Raw genomic sequence first — 21,962 nt, forward strand, 5'->3', positions numbered from 1 at the left:
ATTACCCAGAAAATTTTCCCATGTTAACAATCCCAGATTCCAAACCAAATATGCAGCAGCCAAACCAAAATCGTGGTTATCAAAAAGTAACACTTCAAACAACTTATGCTCTGTATGAAAAAAAACAGTATTTTCCCAGAGTATGAAAGTCATCAAGATTACAGTCAAGCAGAAACCAGTATAATGTACACCCAGCACATTTTACTTATCTACAACTATTTTCCAAGATGTAGAAATGAGTGAAAAAAATATTTTTTTGCCCAGGATTGTATTACATAAGCTAACACTGTAGCTCCCAAGTTGCCAAAATGGTGACTTACTTGAGCCATGCAAGAGACATTTTATTTTTGTAAGAACTATACAGCACTTTCTTTCACATGATTCATACAAAATATTTTGCTGGCTAAATAAGAAATATTTACAAGATTTCATCAAATTACACAGCCCAAATATCATAGACAATATATAAGCCTACCCCAGAGGCAAACAATATCTTAGCAAATGGGTTGTTCTCCTTCAGCTTTAATACTACCTCCAAAGTAATTCAGAATAAGACATTCCATCATAGCGAAAAAAGTGTTTTTGACATCATGCACTGGTGTTATTTTACTTTTGCCTGAGTCACTAGCATTTCACTTTTAATCTAAGCAATGCAACAGGAAGTAATAACACCTACCTGCAGAGAATCAGACTATAAATTATGTAACAGAAAACCCACAAAATGAAAAACCAGAAAAAAAAATATGTGAGAAGATTGTTGCATGCCAAACATTTCATATGTACTATGGTAAACCTGGGAAGGTACATAGAATCACTTCAGCTACATTCAATAAACTTGGACAATACCCGAATAAAATTGCATCACAACTCTTCACAAGGAATGATACCTTCCAAATTACAAAATTATAAATCCTCTATCAAGCATTTCAAACTAACCAGTGTAAATTCTTCCACTGAACAGAACAATACTACCAAGCCTTCAAATGCTATAGTTTGAAACTATAAAAATCCTGAAAAATTATCATGGATGTGTACCCAAGCAGACAGGAATCTGTTTCTGACTTCAGAAAGGGCAGGGATCCCTCCACAAGCCAAAGGCCAGCTAGGAGCAGGCTCTTGTAAGCAGCTCCACTCTTACCTTCCTGTAGACGATCATGTTTGGGGAGCTCTCCTCAGGGTCTGCAGCTTCCACACTGCTGGGGTCAGCGGGCGCTTGGGCCATGTTTGCCTCTTGTCGCTGGGCCTGTAGGGACAGGAGAAGTCAGTGGGCTGCTGTAGCTGAAATGCTGAGTCACAGCCTGAACCAGTGATTGAGTACCTGGAGGGAAGGCAGGGCCAACCCAGGGGAGCTCAGCTACATGCAAGGCACCTGAGTGACCGGAAGGGATGGAACCAGGATCCTCCCTTTCCTAGACCTCATTTAAGAGTTGGCAGTGGAGGCCTTCCACAGGTAAGCAGTTTTTCTTCATTTCTGCATCCATGGCTGCTGCACTTGGGCTTGTTCTCATTTGCTGTAGCATAGGATTGTGCCACCCTGCTACTATTGCTACACTTTCCATCATGTTGTAGCATTACAGCTGCAGGAAACATGGGGAGGACAGGTGACAGCCTCCTTAACAGATGGACAAGGACAATACAGGGAGAAAAGTTCTGAACAATAAGCTGGGGCAAGGTGGGGCTGTGAGGACTGAGCAGAGGGCCTCTGGAGGAAGGTTGGTAGAACAGCAACAATACCATCTCTCAGCCCTTCACATGCCGGGGTAAGGGCAGAGGGGAGATTGCTCTTCTCTCCTCATCATACAGTGAGCAAATAGCAGCAAGAAGCAGGTCAGCCATCAGTTGCAATACACCCTAGCCTCACTCAACTGTCCTCTAAACACATGAGGAAAGTGATGCCTCATCTCCTTCAGATCATGCCAAACTCTAGTTAAAAACATTAGGTTTTTTAAAAAAGTAAGATCATGGTGCAGGGAGGACTCTGAATTCTACATCAAAAGCTATTTCTTAAAATTTTCTCCCACTAGCAGGTTTGACAGGTTACATCTTAGAGGAGTTGCATGATGACCCTCACTGGCCCAAAAGATAGCACTGCCTCTGGCAGTCACCAGCACTACAGCTGCTCCACAAGCACAACTGCTTTAACACTAAAAGAACCGCTGCCAACACTTCACTAAAATTTGAGACCAAAATACACTGAAATGAAGTAAACAGATACACAATCTACAAATTCAGTACTATAAGAACAGTTCACCACCAAAACACATCCATCGTGTGAGACTTACCTTTTTAGTCCCACAGACAACAAAATGCCCCAGCACCTCATACACACGTATAGCATACTACTATACCTGTGATACAGCCCCAAACTATTCCCCTTGTCAGTTATCAGCTCCCACATGCAAGTCAAGCTCCAGAACTGGACAAGTTCAGACCAAACCCCAGCTCTGCCTTTTCAGCAGTGAAAAGGCTAATGTGGTAGCACTGCATCCTGCACTAGAAAGGGAAGCACTCTCTCCATGAAGATGATGTAACAGATATCAAGTACAGATAACCTACGTTAATTCAGATACCTTTATTTCTTTCATTAAGTATGTACATACACAAATGAAATGGGCAGAAATGCACATACATATATGCATATACCAATTTAAATCCAATAATCCAGTTCTAACTTCAATCAAACTATATATAATCACATTTCAAACATGCTCAGGCCACTTTAGAGGGTATTTTAAAGTTAATTGATATCCTTTAAATATTACATTAAAGTTTTCTAAATCATACTCATTCTATTCTTTCTAGAAGCACAAGCATTTCACTGTTGTGCCAGACCATGAGCTAAAAAGGAAGTGGAATAAACCTCTAAGCATAATGACTAGATTAAAAAAATAATAATAGCAATAATAAATAGCACACTGAAGGGTAAAGCATTTTAAAATTATAGCACTTTGAATGATTTACACTATTGTGCTTTTTCACAGTGCTTCTTAGTTTTGATTTCAAGGTGCGAAACTAGTGGGATCCATGCATCATCAGTCAGTTTAACGAAGCAGAAGCACAGCAGAGATTTTATGCAACTTCCCAAAGGCAATGACAAGCTGAGGCAGAATTGAGAACATACATCACATCACCCAAGTTTCAGCTTCCTCTGCAGTATATGAAGATAATCTTCACCCCTTACATTATGTCTGAGATAGTATACACATAAAAAAGAAACAACTGGAATTAACTTTTAATTGAGTAATAGTCTTTAAAGAATAATTTTACAGTTACCAGTCAAAAAGCCCTCTGCAGCATTAGTTGTGCTTCATTCTTTGCACTATTCACTCTGAATGTCCCCGCTTACAAACTGTGGTGCTGTTGTTAGACTGCCAGCTGACTTCATCTTCTTGGGTACTTCAGTATTTCCCAACACAGCACATCTACTCCAATACCATGCAACAAAAAAAATCTCACAGAACACATAGCAGTGGCTGTCAAACTGTTCACAGTGACATCAAGGGAAAAAACTACCTACCTCTGAATACCTACAAAAAGTATTCAATACAAATTAATCTGTTGTCAGAAGACAAATTTGGGAATGATCCTCCCACCACACCAACCATCTCTTGTTGGCCTTTACTCAGCTCAGTTCTTATTCTAACCCGAGATTAAGTTAGGTGAAAGCATCTCAAAAATGACAAGGTGTCCTTCCTTGGTTGCCAAGTCCAACTCAGTAATAGCTACGTTATCGCAGAAGGTCTCCACTCACTTTCTGCCGAAAGATAGAGAGGCAGATTTCATGTGAGCTTTACATGCAGGAAAACACCGACTGATTATTTCTGATTTGTAATGAATAATCCAAATATGCCTGGAGAACATTTAGACATGCACATTTCTTTAGGATTGTTACCTTACTATGAAAATTAATGCTACCTAGGAAATTAGTTTAAGAACAGTCTTACTTATGCGTACTTGGCAAAAGTAAAACCCATCACTCATACTGTTTTGGTATGGACTGGACTATTTTTCCTGTCTGCATCCGTGTCTATACGTTTTTAAAAAGCAATACTAAAGATAGGATGACTACGAGAACTGCAAAGAGCTTTGAGCTATTCTCCTCTAGGCTGCCCATCCACATCCAGCCAACACAGGTGATGACTCCACTGAGAATATCTCCAGCCACTTGATGGCCTCAGAGCAGCCTGCCAGTGCTTTCATTACAGCCCCAGGAGGACACACACCATCATCCAAACAACATCAAATCTGGCAACACTGGACAGTTTGCTCAAGGGAGTACCTATGGACTCCAGAAGTCAGAAAGAACAAAATACTCACTCAGTCTTAATGACGATCCCAGTGAGAGCGGGTGTTTCTCCCCTGCCCCCTCTTCCTTCCAGGCAGAATTTTAAAATATTTTTTGGCCCACGGCAGTACAAAACTGTCAACTGCTTTGCTGATAAGGGCTACCACACAGTAACAAAATATTAAAAAACAAAAACCCTAATTGCAGCATGAAAGAGTTACGTGACTAATTTTTCAAGGGATACTATTGTAATCTACTTTTCACACAACATGTTCCTCACTGCCAGTCTAACATACTCCAGATAGAGAAATAGGTTAAAAAAAAAAAAAGAAGTCTCTTCCTTCTGAGCCTAAGTAAATGTTTGCAGTGCATCTACAAGAAGAGAATCCAGCTCCTTCTTACACAGACATTTCTGTTATGCAGGGCAGAAAAGGGTGAAAACAGACATTTATTAAAAAAAGAAAACCGCACTTGCACAGTCTCCACATCCTTGCCAATAATTACCTGAAGAGCACTGTCACTCCTACAGGCAGTTTACCACACTACCAGCAGCTAATACATATCAGCGCACATCCACACAAAACAGCAAATTAAAGCCAAATCCATGCCTTCAAAGAAGAGAATATATATATGTACACATATACGAACCTAACAATCCATGAAGTCCAACTCTTACATGAAATAAGTTATATTCTCCCATGGCTATTTTCCTGACAATACTGCCACACTTGCAGTAATCCAGACTCTGCAGCAGCAAAAGCAATAACACTTGAAAACTAATTGTGCTAACAGATCTTGTAACACACAAGGAGCAAAGCAGTAGCCTGTAACTGTGTGAATAAGATGGCCTATGGACCTTAAACTAAAACTTCCTAAATAAATAAATGCTGAGGCACAAATGGCAAAAAGAGAGTGTGTTTGACTCTTGGTGATATTTTTTCTTTTATTTTCTACTATGACTATTTCCTGAGAAGCATAATCATACTGAAGTAGAACTGAACCATAGTGAGTTTCATCTCCCTCTTGTCTGATCTGGCTTCTCCAACTGCCCACAAAGCCAGAAGCTGTAAAGAGATGTGCCTCCTACATATCACAAAGGAATACATGAACTCTTTTTAAATGGTTTGGCTTTTTTTTTCCTCCCATAGCTCATTTCTTTAGAGTTTCTATACAATAACAAAACTTCAAAGTTGCCAGCCTCTGCATTTTAACACATAAATATTGCCAGATAGATAGAAGCTTAGCAGTAAATTAATAGCTTCCTATTCATTCTCTAAACTATCACTAATGCAAATAAGGTGGCTGTAAGAAAACTTACTGGTACAAGAATCCACATGCATCACAGAAATTAACCCATCAAGGAGTCTTTATTGACTATGGGTTTTAGACATAATTGAGACAGAAAGAGAAGAAATACAAAGTTGAAGAACTTACACAAGAACACTATTTCTTGAATTTATCATCTGCGTTTAACAAACCAATTCAGAGTCACATTTAGACTGATCTTGTGTTTTGATAAATTATTTGTGAACTTGATAGGCAAAAATTGGAAGTTGTATAGCATAACATGCTCATATTTAATCTTGTAAAACAAAATCTACTGCATGAATCCCCATGTAAACGTCCACCAGTACTGCTCAGCTGAAACGTAAATTGAGGCAACAGTAAGTAGAAATGACCTTCATGCTATGCAATTAAAATATTTCAAGGACAGCTTATAATTGTCATGTAGTATTTATGTCACATCAAAAGAGCTCAGGAGCTTTAGCATACAACTATAGAATAAAAATAATTCTGTATCATTAACATCCAGCTAATTTCATTCTAACAAGTGAAACACATCTAAACTACATGGCCTTTAAACTACGTGCCTGAGAAATTATTTAACTATACTCCATGCTGAACTGACAATTACCAAACAGAAAAAAAAAAACCTATGTAGTTTGATCTATTTGATTTAAATATTGAAACATGTTACTGATGTGACAGGAGGGAGGAGACAGGAAAAATAGCTCATTAACCTGCACTCAGTTACCTCTCATTAATATTAAGTTGATATTTAAGAGTACTACTAAAATCTCTCTAGAATTGCACCAGAAAGAAAGAAACCTGTAGGTTTCCATTTTTCTCCTGGTTGCCTATCATTTCATTAAGCAGATCAAGCACACCAAGCAAGATGTGCATACTAGGGGACAACACAGAGTATATGGTAGAAGTCATCCTCCTCACCAAAATGGATCCATCACTCTGAGGATCCCCCAACTGGGCTATATTGTCTGCCTGCAACTCATGTTGCTTAGAGCACTGAAGGAAGAGCAGAGATGAGAGTTGCAAAGGTAAACCTGTATGACTAGTGAAACAACTTTCCAAAAAGGAATCAATACAACTAACATAACAGACACTGCCACAGGTTGCCAGAGAGTGGAAGCCCCGTCCCTGGAGACACTCAAGATCAGTCTAGATTAGGCCCTGAGCATCCTGATCTAGCTGCGGGTGTCCTTGTTCATTGCAGAGGAATTGGGCTAGATGACCTTTAAGTATCACTTCCAACTCAGAAGATTCTATGATTAAGTTGAACAAAAAAGAGCCAGGAAGACAGAAGGTGAGGTCAGGACTCTGCCATCCTCACCAGCACCTTTACTGGCATGGAGTGTGAATTGCTGCTGCACACTGCCCTGCAGACCATCTCACCCAGCAGAGCAAGGCTCTGTAAGTGTGTTCCCCTCCCAAAAGAGGTATTCAGGAGGACCTAATTGAAACATGGACTGGGGATACTTATGCAAGGAGCCACACTACAGAATCACAGTACATGCCAAGCCAAAAGGGACACATGGGTGGTGTAAGTTGGAATTGATTCCCAACATTCAAATCCTATGTCTGAGAGCACTGTCCAAATGCTCCTTAGACTCCTGCAGGCCCAGAGCACGACCGCTGCCCCGGGAGCCTGGGCCTGGGCCTGACCAGAGCCAGTAGTGACAGACTGAAGGGCCTTGTGCACTCTGGGTGCCAGAGCTCTGCTAACCTGACTGGAGGGGCAGCCAAGGGGTCTGCCCCTGGTCCATGAAGTCCAGTTCTCAAAGAACACAAAAATCCCTTCAATAACTGTTTAGGACATCCATCTGTAGGTGAACAAGGTTACACTGAAAATAGTTTCCCAGTGGAAGATCATCCACAGACTTTCTGCCCCACTTTGCAAGTGCCGAGTGCTGCAGTACCATCAACAATAGTCATTCTGTTGCTGTTTTTAAGAAACAAAGTATAAACACTTCCAGCAACTGCACTTAATGTTTGATTTTGGGTCCAAACAATTTCCTCTTTATTTATGAGTAAGCAATTTGTTTGATACCGGGAACATTCACAGATTCCAAAAAAACTCATTCTCCCCTGCATGATGCAGAGCTCAGGGAACTCTGAGCTGAGGCACAGGGGTTCAGCATTTCTCCAGCCCTATGACAAGCAGAAAGAAAGCTGGTGCACACCTGACAGAGCAGGAAGGAAGGGCACTGATCCAGATTGCTCCCTTTATCTTCCCTTTTATGGAAAATGGGATCCTGACAGAGACCAGGACTGCCAATTTCTAATGCTTTGACATCTCCTAAAGGTGCAGTATCCTTCCACATATGTGACTACTTGTTTCCTGTACAAAGCTTGCCACAAAACATCCTGTGGGTATATTTATATTTCCATACAGTACTAGGGCAGGGAGCAAGCCCCAGGCTCCTGACCACCTGCACTGCTTAGCTGCTGCCTTGCTCCTAGGCTTCCTTTTGGAGAGGCCCAAGCCAGTATCTGGGCACAGAGGTGGGCACATAGGTCTCTCCTATCATCACACCAGCTATTGTGAGTAGGACCCTACTTGAGGTTAGGCTCTGTATTTCTTACCCATCCCTCCAGCAGTTTCCAAATAAAATTCGGCAGCTTCACTCACCCTGATACCACAACCCAGATCACCTCATGCATAACCTTGTCCTGGTGGGCTGCAAAACTATTTCACATTTTTTTAAAATTTACTGAAAAGAGAAAAATACAACACATGATATGATCATGTCTCCAGGTCACAGAGATACCGCCTGGTGGCTAGAAAAAGCTCCCCAGGCAAAGGCATGCATTGAGGCACTCCAAACCACTTGGCCTCCCACATACCAACAGGTCGCACTTTTAAACTCAGCCCACTGCATAGCATAACACAAGCAGCTATTTTCTGTATATACTCCTCACCAATCACTTGCTGTTTTCAGTTATGTATGTCCTTCAATAGAAGGACTACATGTTCAAGGTGTCATATTAGCCACAGATGGCTTGCCTTGTTTACCTGTCAGAAAATCATCCTGCTTCTTGATAAACCATGGGAGAAGATTATTTTCCTCACTTCTTCCCAGGCAGCCATGCCCCATTTGGATTCCACATATTTCTAAAGCTATAGATTTTTCTAGGTATTTAGAATGCTGAAAATATTGTCTATAACTGGATGTAACATCCAGAGACAGAAGTCCATATAAATTAATTTTCTCAGCATCTGTGACTGGCTAGGTCACACATTTCCTGACACCTAATTAGATCCATACATGCTAAATACACACTACCTGTTTTCAGGTCTGTCCACCCAAACTGCACTAGAAGTATTGCTGACTTAAAAGGAAGACACTTCCCATTTTCAGAGCTTTCTTTTATTTGATAAACAGGTACACAAGAAGAGCCAGACAACCAAAGGGAAAAGTACAATGCGGATGGGTGGTACTGAATACTGACACATAAAACGCTTGTTAACAAGGCAAACTCTTCCCTTTACAAAATCAATGTATGTACCAATGTATGTATCAATGTATAAAATCAACCTATGTACCAAGTTTTTGATTTAATGGATCAGGAAGAAATTGGCTACGGTATATCCATCTTCCTTCCAAATTATTCAGAACAAAGTGCAGTACCCACCTATCATCACTTTACCTTCCAATAAAACACTGCTGTGAGCACAAAGGCTCTTGGAAAGATTGAGCCAACTTGCTGTTACCAAGGATAGCTGCAGAGAATGTAACAGCAAATATATGCTGAATACTTAACTGAAATAAGTGTCAGCAGTATATGAATTTAGAAATGCAAAGAGATAGATGTAGTCCAACTTTGAACTTCATCTGAATCGGTGATCCCAAACAACTGCAGTATTTATACAGTCTGTGAGGAGCAACTGTAAAGGAAAGAGCTGAAGCTGTGTTTTATTATTTTGCAGCAATGCCAACATTTTTGCTAAAATCATCTCCTGGGGAAAACAAGGTGACTAACTGTACCAGTAATATACCCTTCTCCGATTGGAATCCCTTTTTGAAAAAACAATTTCCTGAGATCATTTAAGGCATGCAAAGAAGCTGGTCCATCAACTATACTGTCTCAAAGTGCCTTCTGCTTCACACATCACAGAAAAAAAATATATACTGCAAATGCAGTAAGCTACTTCTTGGAAGAGAGAGAAATGGACTGCATTTCCTAGTTTATGCTGTATCTAATAAGTTGAAAACAGCAGAATAAATTTATTTAAAAAGAAAACAATGAGAAGTGCAAGCTGACGGGTGCTGACATGAAAACCAAACACTAAAAAAAAAAAAAACAAAAAACACACTTTGGCTCCAGAACTTGTTGGATACGCAGTTCAGAATCCCTCCACACAAATGCCCTGTGCCAAATGGAGTTTGCTAAAATTAAACTCCCTTCAAGTAGTCTAATGCAAGATAATGTAACAACCAATTCATCCCTGCACTGATCAGTGACTGTACAATCTCATCTAAAACACCCCAAAGTGTTGAGAGTTCTTGCTGGTTGTTCATTCTCAAGAGGACAGAAAATTGCAGTTCCCTGCAATCACATAAAATGGGAAATCCGCTACCCAAAATTACAGGTGCTCTTGAAGATGTGGTACCATGCAACAGCTCTGGTTGCATGCCATGTACTTGAAGGACATTATGCAATATACTATGATTTCACTGCCCAGCTGTTTATCTCAGCAACTTACAGCCTTTACAGATGCAAATTAAGTCCAAATTATTTCAGTAATTGCAATGTAAAAGGCATCTGAGGCACTCCTGAATTAACCAGCTCCAGTTCACACACCCACACAGTTCAGCACAGCCTACAAATCCCATTGCAGCACTTTGCCTACCCTGAACTCCACAGTGCCATAACCGGACTACTGTAAATAGCAATATATGCTATGTGCATTATAAATACTAATATGCTTTACTGTACTGCCATTACACTACAATGCTCCTGTGAAGACAGCTCCTTTAATTGAGGCAATAAGCGCCTATACTGGACTGCAGTTACACTAGTGAAGGGATGATCTATAACCAGTTGGTCATCTGTAGCAGAAACAAATACTATTTTCATTTACAAAATGATAAACTAAATCACAGTGAAATTAAGTTACTTCCCCACATTCATATAACAGCAGACGGAGCTATAAATTGAACATAGAAACCGTGGCTTTTCAGCCATTAGTTTTCATTTGCTCAGCACACAACCCCCACAGAACAGTAGGTTTGTATTAATCAATCCAAGGATCTTTTAACTACCCTGCGATTCTCTCACCACCAGTGCCAGTTGCTGTAAGTACAGTGGATGACAGAACACTCCTTTCCACTGGGATGGCATTTGCAACTCTGTTTAAGATTCCTGGCAGAAAAAAAAAAAAAAAAAAAAGAAATAAAGTACTAATTTATCTTCACTGCCAAGCTGCTTCATGGCCCCAGCATGAAGCCCGGTGTACGGCAACAACACATTCACTGTACAGAAAGTTAAGAGATTAAGGATAAATGTGGAGACCTGCAGACTGAGTGTCAGAGATTTTAGGAACATAGTAACTTAGTTCAGAATATAAATACAAACATTTAACTCTTTGTAAGCGCTCAAAGATGCAAAGAGGAAATTTTGTAGCCTGAGGAAGTCAGATGTGTGACTCAATAGGAACAGAGTCCCTCATTTGTCCAGGTGCTTTTGCAACCACCAGAATGGGTCCACCAGCAGCAGCAGGCACCTCAGCACTTCTGAAACACACCCAGTCAACACAGCTCTTCCCCCAGTCAGCTTTTTCTAACGTGCAGACAGCAGCAAGCATTCAGGGTTCAAACTACTACTGCATCTTCAGCAGCAGCACAGAGACCTGATACCTAGCTCACATCTTATTTGACAACAGCTCAAAGACTAACGCAAAGAAACACCTTTTCAAATAAGCATAATAATCCCACAGTACCCAAGCTTTCTTCATACTTACAACAGCGTGGTATGAATTCTCATACTAAGGCAATGATGAACAGCCAGAGAAAAATCCCATGAGGAACCAGGAGCGTGTCAGTTCCGAGAGCGAGATGGATTGTTTGTCCTCTGAAGCACCCCGGAGCTGCTCGGTGACGTGGACCTGTCTGCACACACAATCTGCCCTCTACAGCGCCGAGGTGTGTTTGCAGAAATGCCACTTCAGCGTCAGGCAGCGAGCACACGGAGCGCTGTAACTGCTTGTAAGGGTAGAAGTGCTCTCCTGTGGTGCTGGGCATAGGAGGGGCAGCTCGCCCTCCTCCTACCACCGCTTCACAACTGCAGGGATTGATTGAGAAATCAAAGATATTTCAAGCTAGAGCCTTTGAGTTCACCATCCCTCATTCTTGAAAAGCCGGAGGCTCACAGTGCTATAGGAGAGCAAAGCCGCCCAGCAACAGCCCTGCATTCCGTTAGGAAGCATAAGCCACGACACATTCAGGAGTTTCCCCACAGACTAACAAGCAGCATTAAGGCGGTGCAGCTATTTGCTCACCCTACTACTCCATGCACAGCAGCTTCTTTCCTTCCCCTGCCGTCCGCTGGTTTGCTGCAGTCTGCTGGGACAGGGCTGCCCTCTCCTCCTTGCTTTCAGCTGCTCACAGGGACAGACCCGGGCACTCCTGGCTTCATGAATGTTAGCCAACGCAGTTACCCCAGGAACAAGCAGTGCTCTGCTCACCAGCGTTATACCCGGGGGCTCCACCAGAACAATGCACAGGGCACCAGAACACTTAGCAAGGAGGCAATCACTGCCTGAAAAGGACACACCTCTTGCTGTTGTCCTCAAGTGTTGTTTTGGCTAAAGCAGGTGTACCTGCATCACCAGCACCACCAGAAAGAAATGAAGGCAGGCAGCACTAACCACCGCATGCAAATTCTTGCTGTGCCTCTCCTTATAAGGGCTGAACAGTAGGAGGATGCCAGAAAACTTGGTCAAAGAGATTGAACAGCAATTTCTAAACATTTATTGCTGATAAACCTCAGTGTGAGATGTGCAGCCAGTAAATGTTTCTCCTTCACTTGTTTCTGATCTCCAATACAGTTTAAAACGTGAAAAGTAAATAGTGGCTATTCAGAAGCCACACTTGCAGGAAAGGAACAGGAACATTTGCCATTAAGCATTCAATTATCAGGTTGCTGGAAAAAGAAGGAACTCACCTAAAAATAAGTCAATATTGGCCACATCTAAGCAGTTTCTTCAGCTTCTTATGCACATATGTGAACAGCAAGTGCTATTATACTGTGCTCATACCCCACGGCCCCGAATCCACAACCACAAGCCAACGTCTGACCTCTATTTAAGTAGATTTACAAGGCAGCAGAGTGAAAGTACTCGCAACCAGCTGCGAGTAAGTACCACCAATGGGGCGCCTCGGTATGCTCCAATACCAGGGAAGTACCACGCGGACGTGGGACGCTTGCATAAAACTGAAGCTTGTGGATATGCCCCGCTGCTGCAAGAAACCTGCATTTCCCCGAGAAGAATCTGCAGTTCCCTCAGGAACACCCGAAGCTTACTGCTGGCCCTACAGCCTATGCTTCCGCGCTCGCACTGAGAGGCTGAGCGGCGATGCCCGTAGTGCCGCGGGGACGAAGGCTCCGGGCGCTCCGCCAAGCGACCCGCCGCAGCGCCGCTGGGAACGAAACGCTGCTGCCCGAGAGCGGCACTTCCCAAGTTCCCCACGGGGCACAGGCACCCCTCCCAAGCCCTGCCTTGCCCTACTCGCCGCACAGCCCCGTCCTTCCCAGCGGGATGCCCGGCAGCACGGCGGCACCGCAGCCCGCCCGGAGACGTCTTCATCCCACCTGCCCCGGCACTACGCCGCCCCATTACCGTGGCAACCGCGCCGCCCTTCCGCCCCTCGCGCCTCCTCAGGGGCGGCGGCGAGCCGGGGCCATGGCGTAGTCTCCTCGGTGGGCTCTTCCTCCGCGCCTCTTCTCGGATGCCCCTTCTCCTCCAGCCGGCAGAGCAGAGAGCGGCGGGCACACGGTGCCTGCCGCCCGCCCCTCGCTCCCGCCAGGCGGGGCAGCGAGGGCGGACCCGACCCCGTGGCTGTTGCAGCGCCCGCTATGGGCGGGCCCGCCCGCTCCTCTCCGCCCCGCCCCGCCCCGCCCTGCCCTGCCCTGCCCTGCCCCACGGAGCGCAGAGCCGGGCCTGGATCTCCCTCTCCGGAGCGAGAGGAAAGTTCGGCCCCGGCGTCCTGAGGGGGGAGGCAGAGCCCGAGGGGAGCCGCATTCCGCAGTTCCACTAAAGGCAGATCAATAACGGGTGGTCCCGATGCCGTGGGCTGGTTAAGGGCATCTCAAGGACCGTAAGAGGAAAAATCTGCACCTGGTCCAGCTGTGGTTGAGCCCTTGTTCTTAGAGTCCCACCTCCACATGCCCAAAGCCTCAGTGAAGTTCGTTTGCTGGTGGGATGGAGAAAGGAGTGCTGCCTCGTACACCTTTAGCATGGTCTTTATATTTCTCTGTCAGCATCACCTACATTTGGTTGTTTTCTTGCTGTTTCCATTGGGCACACTTCATGACCACACAGAGTCTATACTACATTCTGGCCATCTTGCACTCTCACTCGTGTTGTGCTGTGTGGTACAATTGGGTACTGTTTTCCTGCGCTCCTTGAACACTCGCAATGCCCAGCAGCAGCCGGGGCTGCTGGCACCAGGGCCCTGCACACCTCCCACAGCCACAACAGCTTCAACAAAACTGCTCTGAAGCACACAGCTCTTGTAAGCAAACCTGTCCCACGGACAGAAGCCTTCACTGTTGGCTGCAATGAGTTTCTGTGCATTAATTAGATGTGCAAAGGTACTTGCATGCTTCCTACGGACATGCTCCACCAGTTCCTTCCATTGGATAGGAATCTTGTTTCCTTCCTTTTCCTCACAAAGGACAGCTAAGCCCCCTTTGCTCAGAAGCAACTCCAGAGCCTGTGGTAACCCCACAGACAGATGCTTCCCCTACAGGTCCCTCCCCTCCATTTGCTGTCAGAAAGGCACTGCAGAGTGTGGTTCACTAGCTCACTGACTCTTACAGGATATCACAGTATGCTGGTTTGGAGTTATCAAAATGGGTTAACTCTTGTAGGACATTGTGTGGTGCTGTTATTCACACTAAAAGCAGCTCAGCTAGTTATTCATTTACACTAACATTTATTCTGAAAAATACCATCATTTTTGCCTTATCACAGAGACTGATTTAAATAACCAAAGCACACCTTTTATAAAGCTCTTGTACCTCCTGCTCAAACCTGTAGCAGCAGCAAACTCCCCGAGCACTGATGATATCCCAGTAAGCACTCCTTACTCTCCCTGCTGCAAACCCTTCCACCCCAGCACTGCAGAAACAGGTTCCAGTCCCTCATGGCTGTGACATTGGATTTACCCTCACTTGTGCTTCCCAGCACTGTCCTGCTCACTGTTGCTCTTGCACTGTTCTGAGGCTGGGCAGATGCTTTCCTTCACAGGTCTTTTGGTCCAGTAACTAAGCCTTACCTTGTGGCACTTCCTCCAAAAGATAGTCATCAAGTGTTAATTATAAGAAAAAATGGAGTTGCTAGCTCAGGCCACAGAACTGGGGCTATTTCCCATGGGCACAGAAGTGGAGTCAGTGCCACTCTCTGGCTGAGCATGTGAGGAAAGCAAGGAGGTTTTCAGAGTTGCTTCAAGTAGGTTCTATTTTTCATAAAATGTTTAACAGTGACCCAGTTTTGCTATGGCTTTCAGTGTCTTGGTTTTTCTTATCTCTTGTGTCTTAGCCTACATCATTAGAACAACAGAGCCATAGGCTTTACAGACACTGCTGCAGCACTCTAAGACCTTAGCTGGTGTGTTAATTCCTCTCTCCTATTTTGTTTCAGGCAGCTGCTACGGCATAGTTTCTTTGTAGTCTTAAGGAGGCTTTAACCTATCTTTTTTGTCACATACTGTGGATGTTTTTAAAGTGTTGGTTCAGAGCTCTTTGCTTATTTCATGGTACAGTTTCAAGTACCAGACTGCAGCAGTAGTTTTGAATTCCTCAGGTTTTTTTAGGGAAAGATCTTTTGCTTCGTAAATATTCAATTAACTTTATCAAATTGATGGCAACATTGACTAGGTTTGAAGGTTTATGAGCAGCACAGCCTCATGCTAGCATTCAGCAGGAGCAAGGCATAGGGTACTGCTAGTTTTGCCTACCTTGCTTCCCCTATCTGGAGTTTCAGGAAGAAAAAAGAATCCTGCATCTTTTCATCGTATCCACTATTCTGTGGAGCCAGCGATTGCTTTCACCTTTTCACTTTCTTTCACTGTTCACTATGTAAGGTGGGTATTCTCAGTTGCCATTTCACAGTACCCTTCTGCAATTCTTAGCTGGTCTTTCCAGAAGAAGACTTTTAAAATTTCTGATCCTCTATGGCATGTGCTAAGTTCTGTATGGATTCAGCAGAAAAATGCAGCAATTACAAAAATAGGTGATTTCAGCCATTCAGCTTCAAACAAATTAAGTTTGCAGAAAACTGACACTTCCTTCCACCTCCATCACAGGGCTCTCTGGAAATTCCATCAGTGGAGAATCAAGTATGGGGAGTCTTGCTTCACTGTCCTTTTGCATACCCTTCTCCGGAGGGAAAGCCTGTGCAGGAGGTGCTGCCACGTCTGCCAGATGTCCACGAGTACAAATACTTTCTCTCCAGGGAGAGCTCTCCCTCAGGATCTCTGCTCACAAGAGGTTGCTTTGATCCATGTTAACGTGTTTTACAGAAATTGAACTTGTCAGGCTGAAGAAGGCAGGTAGTGTGTACTGGTTTTCAAGCCATGAGTTAAAAAGAGAAAGCCAAATGTGTACATCTCAATCTGTAAGGATCTAGAAGAACAAAAACAGAGCCTATTCCTACCTTTGTGCAACAGGATTGCAGCTGTCTTTGCAAACATGAAATTTGTGTCAGCTCTGATGATTCTTAAGTTTTGGGTGATCCTTGACAAACTTCTCGGTGACTTGTTATCATTAGGAAAATTAAATGGTGAATTTCAGGTGTGGGAGAACTTGTTCCTTGAATGTAAAGCAATCACAAAATCAAACGTACTGAGAAGAAATTTCCTATATAAAGTTAAAAACATCAGAATGCCATGAGTAGTGGCCCCCTTGCTCATTTTTATCTACAAAGAATACTGTGGAAAAGAAATAGAGTGTTTGCAAGTGCACCTGGGACAGTCTGGAAGACCTTGTTCGTTGGTTGTTTCAAATAGGGTTGTATAAATAGCTTTGGCTCATGCTATTGTGGATGCCCCGTCCCTGGAGGTGTTCAAGGCCAGATTGGATGGGGCCCTGGGCAGCCTGATCTAGCATTAAATGGGGTGGTTGGTGGCCCTGCATGTGGCAGGGGGTTGGAGATTCATGATCCTTGAGGTCCCTTCCAACCCCGGCCATTCTGTGATTCTGTGATTCTATCTGGGGCTGGTCTGGGGACTACAGTCCCAAAACGGACCAAGAACAATGCAGCTAATCAGAAGGGAAACAATTCAGTTTCCTCAGTGCCCTAATTCTTGCTCAAGCAAAACAGAGGCTTCCTTTTCACTCCTGCCTTGGAAATCACACATCTGAACAAATCAGAGCCCTGGCCAAGTGAGGAGATTAGCAGTCATCCTTCCTGTACTAATCGCACATGTTTAGAGGGGATTTTAAGCTTTTCCATCTTCAATGGGTAGGACTCTGCTAAGATCTCTACATCACTTCTTCCTAATCCCCACGAGATCAGTTCTTTGACAGCTGGCACTCTTTCTGAAGGAGATCACCTTGTGCTCAGACTCAGAACTTGCCAAGATTTCCCAGGCCAGAACCTCCACTTCTGCCACGTTAAGTGTCAATGAAGTTTTATGAAAGCTCACTGCACTTAATGGCAGAAATGAGTGAATTCCCATGGAATTTAGACTTTCTCCAGATAGCCTGCTCCTACTGGACTGGAAAAGGTGCATAAGGAACACTTGTTCTGAGTAAATCACAGAATCCTTTTCTATTTTCTTCTGTATACTGCAGGAGTTTCCTGTGGATTCTTTCTGTTTGAAATAGGTTTTATCATGATTAATTACATAAGCTGTGATGGGAGCTGGTGTGCAGTGGGAACGAGGAGCCTGAAGTGTGGAGGAAGGCATGAAATGTGTTTATAAAAATGTTTGCAACTAGCAAGATGCAGTATGTGCCTGTCATAACTCTGATCATGCTGCTTATTTGCCATGTCCCTTTCACCACTATTTATCTGCATCTTATTAAACTGCACATTTGCCAAAGCAGAAACTGTATCATCTCCTGCATTTGAAAAGCATTTAACATATGGAAGAAATTGAAAATATCACCATAAGACATGTTTCTTTCCTGTACTTGTATGATTTATAGTACCCACCAACACATCTCAAGTACTGAAATGCATGTCTGTGTACTTACATATGCTCACTTTGTGTACACTCACACATTTTTGCATATAGAATCTATTCTCTAATAGCGATAAACATTTTACAGGGTGCTGATGGTTTATTTAAACCATGTGGCACTGCTTCTCCCTCTTTGGCTCAGTTATGCAGCTGAACACGTGTTTTCTTTTGTGAACAGGGCACTTTAACACTGGACACTAACTTTTGGTGAATATTCAGTTACATATTTTTCTTCTGTTTGTTTTTCAGTTAAAAGCAGTGAAGTCTGAGGGGTCAAACATTTCTACAGTTTGAACGAGTAGTCCCTAACACTCACTTTCAAACTCAAGTGAATATTGGTTGATGACTTTTGGCTACTGTTCCAGTTTGTCTGCTGCTGAGAAGGTGCAACACTTGGGAAATGTGAAAGACCAACCCTAACAGGCAGGATGTGACAAGAAGGTATGGCTGAGCAGGGTCAGGTGAGCAGCACTCATGAAAACAAATATTAGCTGAGGAAGCTCACTTCTTCCAGGTTTTTGCTAGAGACGGTGAGTAAGGAAACTGGAGTTCCAGAACTGCGGTACAACCTCTGATGCTCAGCACTGCACCAGAAAGAACTCTTTTTCTCTCTGCTGAGCACACAAAGATGTGAAGGAGGTTTGCCTCACTGGGCTGCAGTTACTCTTCTTTAGTTTTGTGAACCCCCCTTACCTGCGCAGCCAGGCATGCACGTGTCTCAAGACGTTTTGCATATCTTAGAAGTGTGAAACATGCAGTCGATCCAGGACTCAGCTCCGGTCTCATCTTCTACCTCTCTGGTCAGAAGAGCTGCACCAGAAACTCTCTGAAACACACTCCCTACTTCAATAAGCTTGCTAACCTTTAGGAATAAAGAGATTGATTGAGACATTTCAGTTAGAACCATTTTGAATTGTTCTGCTATGTTAAACAAGAACACAGGAACAACACACTTGCATAAAGCTTAAATCAAAATAATATGTAAGATTTATTTTTAAAAACATGTGTTTTATTTTTCTCATTATCCAAGAAACTGGTCCAAATCTGCACCTTACTGTGAACACCACCACAGATCTTTAAATTTGCTTCATGCCAGGATCTCAGAGGACATTATGAATAATGGAGAAATGGTAAGACCTGAAATCCTCCTACAGGTAAATAACCATGGTAGGCATGGTTAAAGTTCTGCCATTTGCTGAAATTGTGTGTATTTTTTTATGTTCTGCACTGTGTGTTCAGATTGCTGATATTCTAATCAAACAACGACTGCTTGAGCTGGAATGTTTCATTTTACAGATCAGCACAAAGCTGGCTTTTAGTTTTTCATCTTTTATTTTTTTAATGTTTCAGGAAAAAAACCTGCTTAACTCTCTCCAATGTATCCAGAGGGGGAAAAAAAAGGCTTTTTCCCATGTTAAATAAATTCTTTTGACTGAATAGTCCAATGTTTTGAGGCTACCATTAAAAATGTATCAGGGTGGGCCTCGGTAATGAGGATGTGCTGTTCTGTGAAAATCTGCCCAAATTTTGACAAGTTACGAATTCTGAAATTTTCAACTTGCTCCTGCTTACATTCTTAGCAACTGAAGGCTAAATTCCCCAGAAGCTGACTGCAGTGATGCATATTCAGATTAGGATAGTTAATTTTAACTAAACATGTAAATTACTCAGTGGGTTGGGGTTTTTTTTCTGCTTGTTATCAAACTGTAGCACAGAAGGGGACTGAAATCACTTAGTCTGTCCCACTGCCTCGGGTAGGATCAGCTGTACCCAATGTTACTCCTCAGAGGACCTTAAAGACATTCAGCCATAGACACTGCAGGAAACTTATTCCTGTATTTAGGGGAACACTATCTGTCTTTATCCTGATATTGAAGATGAATCTCTCTTGTTAAAATTGAAACTTATTATTTCTTGCCCTTTGTCATGGATATAGACAGCAGATTATCCTTGTTCTCTTTGCAGTGGACTTTCACCTTCTTTAAGACTCCTGACCATTTTTCAGATCAGATCAGATAGCAGCAGTTCTTTTTTCTTCCAGTCTGTGTTTTTTCCACATCTCTCCTTTCCAATTAGTTCATCCTGGAGACACTTATCCATCTTGTGCAATCTGTGCCTGTGCAGGCAGTGCAGGATCATGTTCTTTTTTTTTTTTTCTTTCCACTAGCCCAGCATTATTGACCGCAGTTCTATTTGTGGTATATGATGCCTGCTATATCTTTTACCACAGAACTGCTTTGAAGACTGTTCTTTGCTGTCCTGCATTTCTGCAGTTCCATGTTCCTATCTAAACGTAGTTCTTCTTCATCTTGAATGCTACCCACATTTTCCAGATCATATCTGCAATTTATCAAGATCACTGAATTTTGATCCTGGCTTCTCACATACTTGCAGTCTCTTGCTGCTTGAAATTATCTGCAAATTTAATAACAACTGTCTTTGTGTCATCATTCAGCTCATTAATGAATTTAATGAATACTGCCAGACTTAGAGCAATCCTCTGTGGAACTTATGCAACTCAGCCTTACATTCTGACAATGAAATATCTGTTCGAGTAAGGTCTGTTAATACAACTCCACACCAGGTTTTTGGTATGAACATTTACAAGTTCACAATTTATCTTCTGCAAGCTAGTTGTTTATAACACTTTCTGCTATTTTTTTTCTTTGAGCAGGATAGGAAGCGGCAGGAAATTCTTTTACTAATATACTTTGATGGGACTCAGACTTCTAAAAGGGTTGAGCAGAGGTGAACCAAATTCTGTATTTCATTAAAATAGTTAATTGTAGGAAATATCTTGAGATGCACACTTATTAGCATTCCCAAAACGTAGTCATGCTTAGGATATTGCCAATCTTTCTTTTTTCCTTCCTTCCAAAAAGGTTTCTTAGATTTCAGCTCAGCAGCTAATGGCAATAGAGGAAAGCATAAATATTGAAATATGAAGAAAGTCCTCAATATTCCATTGGTCCACCTGAGTCTGAGTAAACTTTTTGCATTGACAGTGATTAGAGAACTTCTGCAAGCATTTTTTCCTCCTTTGAACCCTATATTGTGCAAAGGAATAGTACCTCCATGACAGTTAAAACATATTTAGAAAAGGCCCACAGACCAGCTCATGTGGCTGTGAGCTATAATCTACCCACACATGCTAAAAAAACAGAGCTCTTTTTGATCTGTTATAATCAGGTGGTCCTTCTCATCCTTTCAGAACAAGAAGGAAATTCTCTTTCTGCGATGCTCAACTACTCACTTATTTGAATAATCCAAAAATACAAAAGTAATTCTGATATTTCTCCTTCTCTAACAGGTTAAGTCTTCCTTGTCTCTGCACAGCTGATACATGGACTTCTCAAACTGTGTACTTTTAAGTAAAGCCTATTTCTGAGCAAATAACTTTGGAGAGCTAGCCTAGATGGGAACTCAGAAGTCACCTTGAAATGACAGCCACGTTTCTGTTCTTTACTAGACCTCACGCTTTTGTTTTGCTTCACAGCTCTGATGCTCTCTGTGAAGATGGAAATGAACTGTCCACATACTATCCACATCTGCAGGGAGCTGCAGGCTCACCCTGTGCCATCCCCACGAACGTAGCCTGCAGGATGCCCTGACTAACCCTCCAGGGCTGCGCAGAATTTTGGGATACAATGATCTAACAGATACCTGCTACCAAAATGCACTCCCCTCAACCAGCTCCTGGCCACACTTTCCCCACACTTCCACCAGCTGGATCTAGTGGCCACGTGGCCATAGGAGAGGTTGATTAGGCTGGGAAATCTAACGGAAAACAAAGCCAACAAATAGAGACTACTTTGCATCTGGAACAGGGATGCAAGACTGCCTTTTTCAAAGGCTATTTGATTTTAGCTCAGTTTAGATGCAAAACATTACCTCTGCATATTTCTTTCTTACCTTCTATCCTCCACATATAAGCCTCTGCCCACACATTTCTAGTCATCTATTTTTAG

At 42.8% G+C, this 21,962-nt stretch overlaps 1 protein-coding gene across 3 annotated transcripts in view; it reads right to left on the reverse strand.

The window, feature by feature from the left end:
- The window catches only part of RGS6 (regulator of G protein signaling 6), a 231,932-nt gene extending 218,252 nt beyond the window's left edge, over positions 1 to 13,680 (reverse strand). For 2 of the 3 annotated variants that reach the window (XM_031553564.2, XM_085224907.1), the window contains exons 1-2: positions 13,425 to 13,680; positions 1,139 to 1,243 (exon numbers count right to left, since the gene is read on the reverse strand). In XM_031553564.2, coding sequence (XP_031409424.1) covers positions 1,139 to 1,222 — 84 coding nt within the window. In that variant the 5' untranslated portion in view covers positions 1,223 to 1,243; positions 13,425 to 13,680. Of the gene's footprint in view, positions 1 to 1,138; positions 1,244 to 11,546; positions 11,768 to 13,424 lie in introns of those variants that run through there. The other variant, XM_031553561.2, reaches the window with a different exon arrangement.
- Between the last annotated feature and the right edge of the window lie 8,282 nt (positions 13,681 to 21,962).

This window comes from Meleagris gallopavo, chromosome 5 (assembly GCF_905368555.1).
Source record: "Meleagris gallopavo chromosome 5, MGAL_WU_HG_1.1, whole genome shotgun sequence".
NCBI classification, from domain to species: Eukaryota; Metazoa; Chordata; class Aves; order Galliformes; family Phasianidae; genus Meleagris; species Meleagris gallopavo.